The sequence below is a fragment of the Dama dama genome, chromosome 2 (assembly GCF_033118175.1).
Source record: "Dama dama isolate Ldn47 chromosome 2, ASM3311817v1, whole genome shotgun sequence".
In the NCBI taxonomy this organism is placed as follows: domain Eukaryota; kingdom Metazoa; phylum Chordata; class Mammalia; order Artiodactyla; family Cervidae; genus Dama; species Dama dama.
Genome location: NC_083682.1, coordinates 14,972,612 through 14,985,724, shown reverse-complemented (window position 1 = coordinate 14,985,724; position 13,113 = coordinate 14,972,612). Strand labels below are relative to the sequence as shown.

Sequence of the window (13,113 nt, the reverse complement as noted above, 5' to 3'; positions counted from 1 at the left end):
TGAGGGAGGGGAGCCGGGGCTGGAGAGGCGGTCCAGTCATGGGCCGAGGATCCAACAGATCACACCACTGTGATGATGCCTCGCCAAGAGCTCTGGACACAGAAGCTCAGGTGAGCCTCCCACACCAGTGATGACACATTGGGCCTCCAGGGCTGTGACACAGGCGCTTCTCGTTTGGGACCCTCCCAAACTTTGCCCTAAGTGTCTCTTCATTTGGCTGGTCCTGACGTGTGTGCTTTATGATAAAATGGCAATTCTAAGCCAAGCACTTTTCTGACCTCTGTGCACCATTCTAGGGAATTATTAGACCTAAAAGGGTAGTGGAAACTCCCTAAATGCTACTAGTCTAGTTGCTCAGAAGTGCAGGGGGCATGGGATCCCCCTCACTTGAGGACGGTGCCTGAAGTAGAGAGAGTCTCGTGGAGGACTCTGTCCTTGACCTGTGATGTAACCTAACTCTAACTAGTCAGTGTCAGAGTTGCATAGTTCAACCCAAACTTCTGTGCTGAAAATAGATAAATTACTTGTGGTATATTCAATACTTTGGCCACCTGATGCAAAGAGTTGACTCATTGGAAAAGACCCTGATGTTGGGAAAGATTGAAGGTAGGAGGAGAAGGGGATGAGGGAGGATGAGATGGTTGGATGGCATCACCGACTCAATGGAAATGAGTTTGAGCAAACTCTGGCAGATGGTGAAGGACAGGGAAGCCTGGCATGCTGCAGTCCATGGGGTCACCAAGAATCGGACACAACTTAGCGACTGAACAACAACAAATTCACACAAGAGAAAACAAAATGGCAAAGAAAATGAACAAATTACAATAATACACTATAGTATGGGAAAATCTCACAAACAAAAGATTCTCACATGCCAGAAGTATATGTGCCACATAATTCCATGTAAACAAAGTTCAGTAACAAGCAGATAGTATCTGTGGTGTTGAAGTTGGGAAATAGTTATACTTGGGAGTGAAGAGGAATTAGAAGGTGCCAGGGACTCCTGGGGCTGTGGCCCCCTCTGTGTCTTGACCTGGGTCCCCAGGTATCCTCATGCTGTGAAAATTCATCAGGCTGTTATTTATGACTTTGTACTTTTCTGGACATAGACTGTACTTCAGTGACATTTACTTTCACAACAAAGACAATGCCTGCCTTGCTATGTTCAGAGATGATTACATCAAGATAAGAATCATCCTCTGATCTAGGTTCTAATTTAATATTTGGACTTTTCATTATATTAAATACTATTTTCTAGAGCCTATGAAAGAAATGTAAATATGTCATTGTCATTTGATCCTAGAATTACACAAGGATATTTAGTTCTAAAAATAAACCCAACTAGAGTATCTTAAATATACAGAGAGAGAAAAATTAGGGACTGCATAAAATATAAGTCAGGGCTTCCCTGGTGGCTCAGAGGTAAAGAATCCACCTGCAATGCAGGAGATATGGGTTCAATTCCAGGGTTGGAAAGATCCCCTTAAGAAGGAAATGGCAACCCACTCCAATATTCTTGCCTGGGAAATCCCATGGACAGAGGAGCCTGACAGGCTACAGTCCATGGGGTTGCAAGAGTCAGACATGACTTAGTGACTAAATCACCACCAAAGATGTAAGTAATATATACAATTTACAATCAATACAAGAAATTAAAAAAAAAACAAAATCCAAGTACCTTTCCGCTCTTCCTCAGAAATGTCATGGATTTTCCGGTTCACAAACTCGGCGTAGGAAGCAGCATACCACACCTACAAGAGCCAAGCACGTCATCAGGGACGAAGGACATCACAGGATGCACTCCAGAGGCTTCAGTTCCTCCTCCTGCTCACAGAAAACAACCCAGGTTTCCCACAGCAAGCCAACAAACTAACAAAGGAAGCCGCACTGTGCGCTGACCCCGCTGGCACAGACGGTCAGTCAGGAAGTTCACACGGCAAGGCACACACGGTGTGTGGGTCTTTTTTTTTCCATGTTCTATACAGTAGGTCCTTGTTGGTTATCCATTTTAAGTGTTTTCTTAATCCTTTTTAAAAAACTGTTTTTGTTATTACAACAACTTCACAAGAGATAACATCAGTCGTCTCTTGATCTAATGAAACAGAGCCTCTTCTGATTTTTTTATCTGTTTAAACACAGGTTTCCACACAGCTGCGGTCACAGTGGCTCCACCCTCACACTGCTGGGGTTACCAGAGCCACCCTGCCCTCCTGAGTCTCTGCCCCCATCCCACCCCGGGGAGGTTGCTTCTGCTTCCTGTCTGGCTCACCCTCCCCTCTACAACTCCTAAACAGTGCTGCTTCTGGAAGCTGAGTCCACGTCCAGGGCCTTCTCATTTCTCCCCAAGGTGATCACATCTGTTTGCAGCCAACTCTGTGCTAATGACTCTCAAATTACCACATGCATCCCAGACCCTCCCTCTCCTTCCCTCTATCTACATTCTACCACCTGCCCGATGGAGCCGGCCCAGAACTGGCTTCTAGACACTTCTCTGCTCACCTACCTTTCTCATCTCAACAAACACCCCACCTTCCACCCATTTGCTCAGACTTGAACACTAAAGGTTGTGTGTGTGTGTGTGTGTGTGTGTGTGTGCTCAGTCGTGTCCAGCTCTTTGCCACCCATGGACTGTAGCCCACCATGCTCTGTCCATGGCATTTCCTAGGCAAGAATACTGGAATGGGTTTCCATGTCCTTCTCCAGGTGAGCTTCCCAACCCAGGGATCAAACCCAGATCTCCTGCATTGGCAGGCAGATTCTTTACCACTAAGGCACCAGGGAAGCCCAAAATGAAGTGAAGTAACTCCATCTTTAATCAACAGACCTGTCTGTACCCCCAAAATAACTACTTCCTAATTCCTCACCCCCTGGGACTAATACCTTTGGTAGACCCCAAAGTCATACACTTCTTATTCTGCTTTATTTGTGGGATTATTACAAGGGTACAGCAACTTCCCTGGTGTCCAGTGGTTAAGAATCCACCCACCAAGGCAGCAGACATGGGTTTGACCCCTGGTCTGGGAAGATTTCACATGTCTCAGGGCAACTAGGCCCAAATACCACAACTAACAAAGCCTGTAAACCCTAGAGCCCATGTTCTGCAACTAGAAAAAAGCCCTCTTGCAGCAAAGAAGACCCAGTGTAGCCAAATAAATAAATAAAATTTAGAAGTGTATAGTACACAGCAAGTACTCATAAATAGGTGAACTACAAGAAAAGGACCTTTTTTTTAAAGACTACTACTTCGAGGGGAAAGACAAAAAGTGTGAAAAGCATGAAGAAATCACAATTCCCAGCAGAGTGGCCACTGCCCCAGAGCTGTACCTTGAGCTCCTGCTTGGGCTCCACGTTCTTGATTGTTGTATAGTACACGTGGTGGCCATACTGATATGCCACCAGGTTCTGCTCCAGGTGGTTCTGAGCCGGACGTACGAACATCATCCAGTTACAGAGGGTCTCGTCCGACAACTCAAACCAAAGATCTTCATGCAAATCCCTGTCCTTTCTGTCCCCTTTATCGAGAGAAACCTGCAACCAGAGTGAAAGTGAAAAGACACATACACAGAAAACCTCTAACATCATAGGTAGTTGTGTAATAATATGCAAAATACTGTTCTTTAAATTAACCAGATACATTGGTTCTCCCCTTTGTATCTGGAAAGATACTAGAATTGTGTCTTCCCAAATGAAAAAGGGAAAAGATGCTTTCTAACGACCCACTCATAGGATTACCTAGCAAAATCTAAAAGTCAACACACTGACTGTACAGCTTTGGCTGGCATTTCATCATTAACTAACACATCAAAAAATGCTATTGATAAGCCAGAAAGTGCAAGCAAAATACTCTCCGGTTCATTGTAAGTGGCTTCCTTTGGGCTTTCAACTGCATTCATTTATAACGTGGAGCCTGGTGACAGATCATTCTCTCTACAAAGTGATATTCTTTCTTGGACGTCTTGAGCTCTCACCAAGAAAATCTCCCCATGACAGCTGCTGATTTCTCAAAAACACACCCCATATATTCTCTCCGCCCACTGTTCTTTCCCAGTTCTCCAGAGTGGCTCTCAGAAAGCAGACAGCAGAGGCTTTCAATCAAAGCAAAAGCATAGAAAGTGAGGAACAGACATCAGTATACGCATACTTGAACATTCTGTGAACTATTCTTTAGCAGAAGATTCAACAGGATAGACCTGTTTCAAAGACTGAAAAAGAGGTTTTCCTAAAAACATTCTGAGCACTTCACAGATGATACTGATGTTGTTTAGTCACTAAGTTGTATATGACTCTTTGCCACCCCATGAACTGTAGCCCTCCTCTGTCCATGGGATGTCCTAGGCAAAAACACTGGAGTGGGTTGTCATTTCCTTCTCCAGGGGATCTGTCCGACACAGAGAAGGAACCTATGTCTCCTGCATTGGCAGGAGGATTCTTTACCACTGAGCCACCAGGGAAGCCCAACAGATGACACGAGTCAACGTAATTCTCTTTGTATTCCAGTCAAAGTCCAACACAGAGAAGGAACCTATGTCTCCTGCATTGGCAGGAGGATTCTTTACCACTGAGCCACCAGGGAAGCCCAACAGATGACACGAGTCAACGTAATTCTCTTTGTATTCCAGTCAAAGTTAATATTCAAAAAAAAACTTGTCAAGCCTCTATTATAGGCTGAACTGGTTTCCCCCATAATTCATACATTGAAGTCCCAGCCCCTAGTAGCTCAGACTGGGATTGCATTTGGAGGCAAAGCTTTGGAAGAGGTGATGAAGTCATCAGAGCAGGTCCCAGTCTCAACTGACTGGTGTCCTTACAGGACGGGGAGATCAGGACAAAGAGAAGAACCAGAGGCGCTGAGCACATAGGGACCGCCCAGTGCCAAGGCAGCCACCTGCAGGGACCACCCAGTGCCAAGGCAGCCACCTGCAGGGACTGCCCAGTGCCAAGGCAGCCACCTGCAAGCCAAGGGCCGTGACCTCAGAGGGAGCCAGCTCTGCCTGTACCTTGGCCTTGGACTTCCAGCCTCCTGCAGTGTGACAAAACAAACATACATTGTTTAAGTCCCCTGGTCTGTGGTGTTTGGTCCTAGAAGCCCTCGAAGACTAGTCCAGCCCCTGAGAATGACAAGAGCTCAGAATTATTCACATAAGGCTTCAGGGTCTGAGGGCTTCCCCGGTGGCTCAGAGGTAAGACTCTGCTGTCAACGCAGGAGATGCAGGTTTGATTCCTGGGTCGGGAAGATCCCCTGGAGAAGGAAATGGCAACCCACTCCAGTATTCTTGTCTGGGAAATCTCATGGACAGAGGAGCCTGGCAGGCTACAGTCTACAGGGTTGCAAAGAGTCAGACAGGACTAAGAAACTGAGCACTCTGTGGTCTGAAACTGTACCGTCCATGTTATTGGTAAGAGAAAACATCTACATTTAAATCAGTCAGGCATAGAAAGAAAATCACAGTGAACAACTGCTATGAGACTGAATTGAGAGACTCAGTGGGAAAATGCATACCCCTTACAAGTCATCAGGACAGGAGGGGACTGGGACAAAGCGTACACTACCTTGAGGTGGATGTAACAGTCCTTCAGCTCTGATTCCCTGACCAGTGGCCCCTCCACGGGGCCAAACTGGGTGCGCTTGGGGATGCGCCTCTTGGAGAACACGCCGCCCAGGAACCTGTCAATGTAGAGCACCAGCGGGAGGCTGGCCCGTGCCCGTGTCAGCACCGGCCGGTTGGGGATCGGGTGCAGGGGGCCGTGCTTCGGGCACACGGAAGAGTGTGCGTTGTTACACTCCTCACACCCTGCACAAGAAAGAAAGCCTCTAGGTAACGGGCTCGGGGGAAAGGGTCCTAACCTGGAGAACCCCCATCTCTGAGTTTTTCAGACCAAATTCAATCAGCTCCTACAACTGCACAACCCATTCCACTGTCATACATGACTCTCCAGAGACTGGGAGAATCCTGGTCTTTTCTTTCAATATCAGGCAGAATTAGCTTGTGGCCTGCCAAAAATAATAAGCAGGCTGTGACTTATTTCTCTACTGGATGTCCATTTGAAGAGTGGCACTAAATTTACAAGTCAACGTGGCTGAGTACAGCAAAAACAAACACAGCATGGTCAAGCAACTACACTCCAATTTTAAAAAAAGTAAAAAAAAAAAAGTTTATAGATCAAATAAAACATGTCTCATGTCTGGAAAGAGGAAAGAAGTGCTTATTAGTTGCTTAAATGTTGCAAAATCTGATGAAACAAATGAGGTAAATTTTATAGTATGTAAACTATAGGTCAATAAACCTGTTTTTTTTTTTTTTTTTGAAAACCTGACAATATTGTCAGTTTCCTTAAAGGGAGCTATAGAAACAGTACTGTTGAATTTGAGATTCCCATGCATACTGCGTGAAGATAATGCTGAAATGAATGAATTTAGCATCCCATCCTTCATCCACCCGATGACACAACGAGGCCAGCCCTGATATGTATGTTCAGCTCATTCTGGGAGCGATGGGTTTGCACTAAGTGTCCACATCCACCCACTCTTTCCCAGGGTCCCCCATCTGGAGCTTACCACCAGGCTGTGATGTGTACAACAGAGGAAAGAGACTGCGTCCCACAGAGAGCAGAGTCCTGACTCAACACATCTAATCAACCAATAACATCTCACCCAGCTCTGGCTGTGGGGTGGCCTGGCTTAGGAAACAGGTATGTTCAATTTCTACAACTCTCCAACAATGGAGAGCTACCTTGTGTTCATATTTATAGGATTAAAGTGACTTCATGTGTATTTGACTAAGGAGTTGCCCTGAAAACAAGAATTCAAAGCAAAGCAAAACGAGGAAATTCTCTGTTGGGTACGGAGATGAACACAGACCCCAGGCAAACAGCCTCACCATCACCACGCAAAGGATCCCGGGAGAGATACAGTGAGACAACAAAGCTCTGCATGGTCTTGTAACTCGAAAGAGGAGATAAGGACTCTGTCATCTATGTGGAACATTGGTAGGCAGCAGCAGCGGCTTGGTAGAAGGAAGCAGGCCCCTCCAAGCAGGCAGGACAGACGGGCAGTAGTGTCGGCTGACCATGGGCACCAGCAACCGGACCACCTGCATTTGAACCCTGACTCCTGCAACAACTGAGCAGGACCTCTAGAAAGCTGCCGACTTCACAAGCCCATGGAGAGCATTGCTCGAGTTAGGAAGCTAGTGCAGAGCACTAGTGCCTGGGGTGTAACAGGCGTCTTTTTACAGTAGGCATTTTTTAAGGTTGGTACGAAGAGAGGTGAAGCACCAAATACGTGAAAGAGGGAATGGCCGGATCTGCCAGGACTGGACACCATCATGGCCTGGCGGCTGGAGCTCTGAGATCAGAGGCCGAGGCTTGGTCCTGACCCAGCCCCGGCCCCTGTGACCCCAGCAGGCTGCCCGGCTTCCTCCGGTAGCCGCTCGTGGGTGCGATCGGAGCTCTAGCAGCAGCCAGCACCTCCCTCCCTGGCTGCCCGAGGATGACAAGAAGGGGCACCTTTGGAGAGGCGAGCAGAGTCTGCACTGGGAGCTCTAGCAGAGGGGCCCACCCCGCGCCCAAGAAGCAGCTCCACTTACACAAGTCGTGCGGGTCGAAGGGCCGAGGGGGGTCAGGTTCCCAGTCGTCCAGGTCAGTGTCCTCACCGTCTTCCTCCTCCTCGTCCTCAGAATCCTCATCCTCGTCCTCGTCCTCCTCCTCCTTGGCCTCCAGTCTGGCCATGGGGTTCTGAAGAGTCGCCAGAGGGTCCGAGCCATCCACACTCTCGATTGAGGGTAACACCTGGTTGTGCACGGGCAGCGAGGCCTGGACAAGGTTTAATCACGACGTCAGCACAGCCCACGTGGGGTCGGAGGGGACCCGGACACACAGAACACGAGGTTTTTGTGGAAGGCACTCCAGTATTCTTGCCTGGGAAACCCCACGGACAGAGGAGCCTGGGGGTCTACAGTCCACGGGGTCACAGAGAGTCGGACACGACTGAGCGACTAACGCACACGCACACACTCTTCTCACCAGCCTCCTCCGAGGCCATGCAGAAAGGCCTGTCTATGGGCAGTAATGAGGAAGTTGTTTTCATTTTTGCTGTTTCTGTCCCACATCTGGACTCCTTTCATGTCAGCAAGAGTTTCAAACCTCACAAGCCCCCGCCAGAGGGCTGGGGACCCTCATACTGACCCCAGCCTTCAAGTCCCACCTCCTCGCTCTCTCAGCCTTTCCAAATTTGCTTGAGAGGCCTGCCCTGCCTGCCCGGAGACTTCAAATATGAAAGTAACAAACCTTTCCAGGACCTTCTGGAGCATGTATGGTGCCAAGAGCCGCAACATCTGATCTTGGTTCTGGGTGGGGGCCCTCCTGCCTCTGCAGGTGGCCACACCTTAGTGCAGCTAAAGGCCTGACTGGTTTGCAACCATGTGGCTTTAGAACTTTACACGTGGTGCAAGATGCAGGCGGCAGAATTCAGTGGGTATGGGTGCACTTTCACACACTCCAGAGAGGTCAAGGTTTGTTAAGAAGGAAAGAGATGCCTACTTGGTTCATCATGCTGAAATTATCTTTTGCAAATAAGACATGGTTTATGTCATAGATTAGATTAATGCCACTTTACCAAATACGCTGGAAGAAAGTAATGGTGCCTTGAGAGTCCTCACCTGGGGTTATACACCATCCAGGCCCTCTTATGCAAGGGTATTTCTCCTGACCTGTTAGCACCATTAGTCATACTCAAGCTACTTCCCTTGTCTGTATCTTTCCTCCCGTAGAATGCTCGGACTTCCCTTTAGGCAATCTCCTAAGCCCTGTCCTCTTCCGCCTCTCTGGGAACCATCTCTGCTCTCTCTCCTGTACATCTGCAGTCATAGAAGCCCACCTGACAACACCATCCAGCCCACCCAGCAGCCCAAATGGTTCTGAAATAGCTCAGGAATGTTACCGGGGGAGAGCCCCCCAAATTTCCTCTCAAGTTAGACCAAGTAAATCCGCCCCTCCAATAAGTTAGACCACCCCTCCGCCACATGAAGACAGCTCCTCCGGTAGTTCAAGACCAAAACCCCTAGGTCATGGACTCATTTCTCATAAGACGAACCGTCCAGATCCCTCAGGGTCTTGCTGTGTCCATCAGCCCTCAGTGGGTCCCCACCAGCCTGCACCTGCACTCACTGGAGACGGCCACTTCCTAGCACTGCTCCATCAGGACTCTGCAGGTCCCCGAGACCCCTGGGCCTAGCTGTCCCCTCACAGAGTATATGGAACTCCTATCTCCTGCTCAGGACTTAAACAGCGGATTTTTACTTAAATGGCAATTTATCCCTAGGAAATTTCATCGTACCGCCTCTTCCTTTCTTCCAGCCAGGCAAGATCTTTCAGAACCTTGGTTCTCACATCTCACACCTTGGCTGCCCCCCTAGCTTGGTCTCCATTGCCCATTTGCGTGCATTTTCACCTGAGTCCAGCTTGCTGCTCCAACTGCACAGCAGGGATGGAGACTACAGGTTTTGGAGTCAGACAGATTTGGATTAAACTCCTGGCTCCACTACTCAGCAGGTGAACAAACTTCTCTGAACCTGTGTTTCTTTATCTGTAAAAAGGACATGGTAATACACACCTCATAAGCTGTTGTGAGGATTAAATGGAATGATGTGTGCATGAGGCCAGTAGTAATGTCCAGCATTTAGTAAGCGTTTACTATTAATAATAATTATTATTATCATAAGTCCTTTAAGGACCGAAGCAACAGCACGTGTTTCCTCTACAGCCCTAAAAGGCTGCTGGGCATGCGGCAGGTGGCCAGGGGAGGTCAGGTTGCGGAGAGGTGGTTGGCCCTTTGGAAAGGATGTCAATCCCTCTAGGCGTCTAAAGGGACTCTGCTGATCGTCACAGAAAAGTACGTTTTCAGTTGTGCATCTACATCTAAGAACTTCTTAAACTCCGTGAAGAAATAGTATTGTGGGCGTTTACAGAATCTGACCTGCTCTGGCAATTAAAGGTCACTGCCCAACATGAGAAACCCTCAGGCTGAAGAGGGCAGATAAGATCAGCTGCTCAAACAGCACCTGCATGTTTGAACTGTGCATTCACTCAGCCCAGGAGCCCAGACTCATTCATGACATTCCACCTGCAGCTCAGGGCCTGGTACAAATGACAGGAGGACACGATTCTAGGACATGCTCCTGCTTCAACTTCAATAGAAACAAGAAAATGCCCATTGCGGTGAGGTCTCAACAAGGAAAAAAGAGCAGGGACTTCTGGCCACGAAACTCCATCTGCCACCCCTCTGGGTCCTCACTTGCTTGGCTCCCGCTTGCTATCTCAGAGCGTGGCTCTGGCATCACCCTTAGCTTTGAGCCACTTAAACTCTATGCCAGCGTTAGGGATGAATGTTATCACACACTGAGCAAACCAAAGCATACATCCACCTCCACTCCTCATAAATTCTTCATCTCTTTGCAGAGCTGACCTGAAAGAATAAAATCGGCAATTGAGAGTTACTCCTGTGAAGCTGCGATGTTATTTTTTCCCAACTGATGCTGCTAGAAAGACTGTGGTCAGGCAAGTTACTGCTGGCTTCTCGCCACTGCTGAAAAGCTGACATTAAAACAGACTGACAACCTCTTCATCCCCAGGCTGCAACTCTCCTCAAAGGCTGTGGCAAGGAAAAGGCTGGAAGGCTTCAGCAGTATCTAGAGCAGGGATTCCCAGCCTCCAGGATCTAATAATGCCTGATGATCTGAGGTGGAGTTGATGCAATAATAAGAGAAATAAAGTGCACAGTAAATGGAATGTGCTTGAATCATCCTGAAACCATCCCCCTTCTGGGTCTGTAGAAAAACTGTCTTCTAGGAAACAGGTCCCTGGTGCCAAAAAGGTGGGGGGCCACTGAAAGAGAACTGATACTATACACACAGATGGGACATACACCAGAATCATGAGACTTTCTGTTGAAAAGCACAGCTGATCATCACTTTGTAGGTAAGAACTGTGTATATCAGACAGCCTGGACCTTAACACGCAGGAGGCAGGTGTTACAGATTTGTTTAATTAATAATTCAAATTCAGCTGCCATTCACTGAGTGCCAGGCATACATTTAAGCTCCTTTGAGGCCAAATCATTTTACCACCAGCTCCTGAGAGGCAGAGATGAAATCCACACTCTGATTTGACCTGGCTTTCCCACTGCCTCACAATGGCCCCTGCGGCGTGGGGTCTGTTCGAGGAGGAGGTAAACAGTACACACACCTCGTGGGCTGAGCAACAAGCTAACACACCTGCTCCTGAGGCAGCAGCCAGGCAGCAGGGTGGGGAGCCGTGGGTGTCAACTCCACTTGGAGGGAAAGAATAGTAACAAAGAAGAGTGTACGCCCCTGCACGTTGTCACCCACCGTAAAACGTGGGAGAGGAAAAGGAATTTGTTAAAGTCATGGTATACTTTCTCCTTCCCACTTAGCATCACTCTTGGTAATTATTTCTGAAACGGCATCACGCATTGCAGGACACAATTTATCTGAGAGGGAACTATGAAACGACGCTGGACGGCAGCAAACACAACAGAATGCTCTGGGTTCCTGCTGAGGCCAATTATGGGGGCAGCATATTTTCCTCACAGTGTGTGGGCAGTCACACATGGCCTTGCTCAGAAACAAAGCAGAGACTGCGCTTCTAGGTCTGGGAGTTCCATGCCTTCCTTACGGACGGGTGAATGCATCTATGAACAAGGCTTCACGTGGATGTCGCTACTGCTAAAGACAACTGAAAGCAGGAACCTTTTTGCTAAGGATAAAAGAAAAAAAAAAAGGCACTATCATCTATGTTAAATCCTCACTCCAACCTTCTATCCAGAATTTATCCAGGTCACAGAACAAACCGATGATCACTGAGGTGTTACAGCCAGAAATAAAAACTGTGCCGGTTGAAAGGAAACTGCAGTAAAGACAGAGGCGAGGCAGGGGTGACAGTGTCTGTAATGCTGGGTTCACAGAGCTGTCTGAGTACAACTTTTCTTTTGTGCAAAACATGAAACAGGCAGGTTGTTTCAGGAGATGGGAGAAGATGAAGGGCCCTTTGAGGTGCAAAGGACAACAAAACCTCTAATTAAAACGATACCTTAAAATTAAAACAACAAAATGCCGCTTTGCTTATCAGATTGGCACAATTTTAAAAGAATGCAAATACCCAGTATGGAAATGGGAGAGCTCACATATTGTTGGTGGGAATGTAAACTTTTTCCGTATCGGAGACACAATTTGAAGGTCCTATCAAAACTTTCCCATTTATACTTATAAATTTCAAACATATCTCAAATAGAATAGTGTCATAGATGTTATCCATCAGTCACTCAGCTTCAAAAATTATCAACTTACGGCTCACCTCTCTTCAACTGTTCACCCACCCACCTTCCCCCTCACTGGATTGTTTTGAAGCAAACTTCAAACACTATTCACTTTCATCTCTAAGTAGTTCAGTAGATAACTCTTTTTTTAAAAAGGACTTTTATATTTTATTATCATACCTAAAAAAAAAAATCACCCCTTAATATCATCAAATATCCAGTTATTGTTAGGAGTTCCCCCAACTGTTTCACATTCTTTTCTTTTTTACAGTAGGATTGTTCATGTCAGAACCCAAACAAGGTCTGCCTGTTGCACCTGACTGATACATCTCTGAAGTTTCCTTTAATCAGAAAGTTCCTTTGCTCTTTTTCTCTGCAATTTGTCTGCTTCTCACACTGTAGACTGTGCTGACTGCATCCTTGGGGCCTTATAACTTGTTCCGCTTTGTTGACTGTGCCTCCTACTCACTGGCAGTGAAGCCTAGAGACTCGATCAGATTCAGCTTTCATTTGGGGGGAGGAAGAGGAATACCTCCTAAGTGGTAAAACACAAGAGGAGGCACACAAGATCAGGAACCCTATAATGAATGCTCTCTCTTTGTAGTTATGTCAAGTGTTCAGGGGGTAAGCTGGTCCATTCACTACAAAGTGCCTCCTCAGCTTTTTCCTGATGACAGGAGATGAGAAATGGTGATGCTCTAAGCCAATCATCCCCTTTCACTTATTAGCTGGATGCTCCCTTAATGAAATTTCCCTCATCAAGTGAGGATATTCCGGGGGAA

The 13,113-nt window shown here is 47.3% G+C and overlaps 1 protein-coding gene across 4 annotated transcripts in view; it reads right to left on the bottom strand.

The window, feature by feature from the left end:
- The window catches only part of PRDM10 (PR/SET domain 10), a 91,783-nt gene that overhangs the window by 33,124 nt on the left and 45,546 nt on the right, over positions 1 to 13,113 (bottom strand). For all 4 annotated transcript variants that reach the window (XM_061166603.1, XM_061166601.1, XM_061166602.1 and 1 more), the window contains 4 exons: positions 7,587 to 7,812; positions 5,551 to 5,792; positions 3,325 to 3,528; positions 1,679 to 1,751 (listed from right to left, as the gene is read on the bottom strand). In XM_061166603.1, coding sequence (XP_061022586.1) covers positions 1,679 to 1,751; positions 3,325 to 3,528; positions 5,551 to 5,792; positions 7,587 to 7,812 — 745 coding nt within the window. The remainder of the gene's footprint in view (positions 1 to 1,678; positions 1,752 to 3,324; positions 3,529 to 5,550; positions 5,793 to 7,586; positions 7,813 to 13,113) is intronic.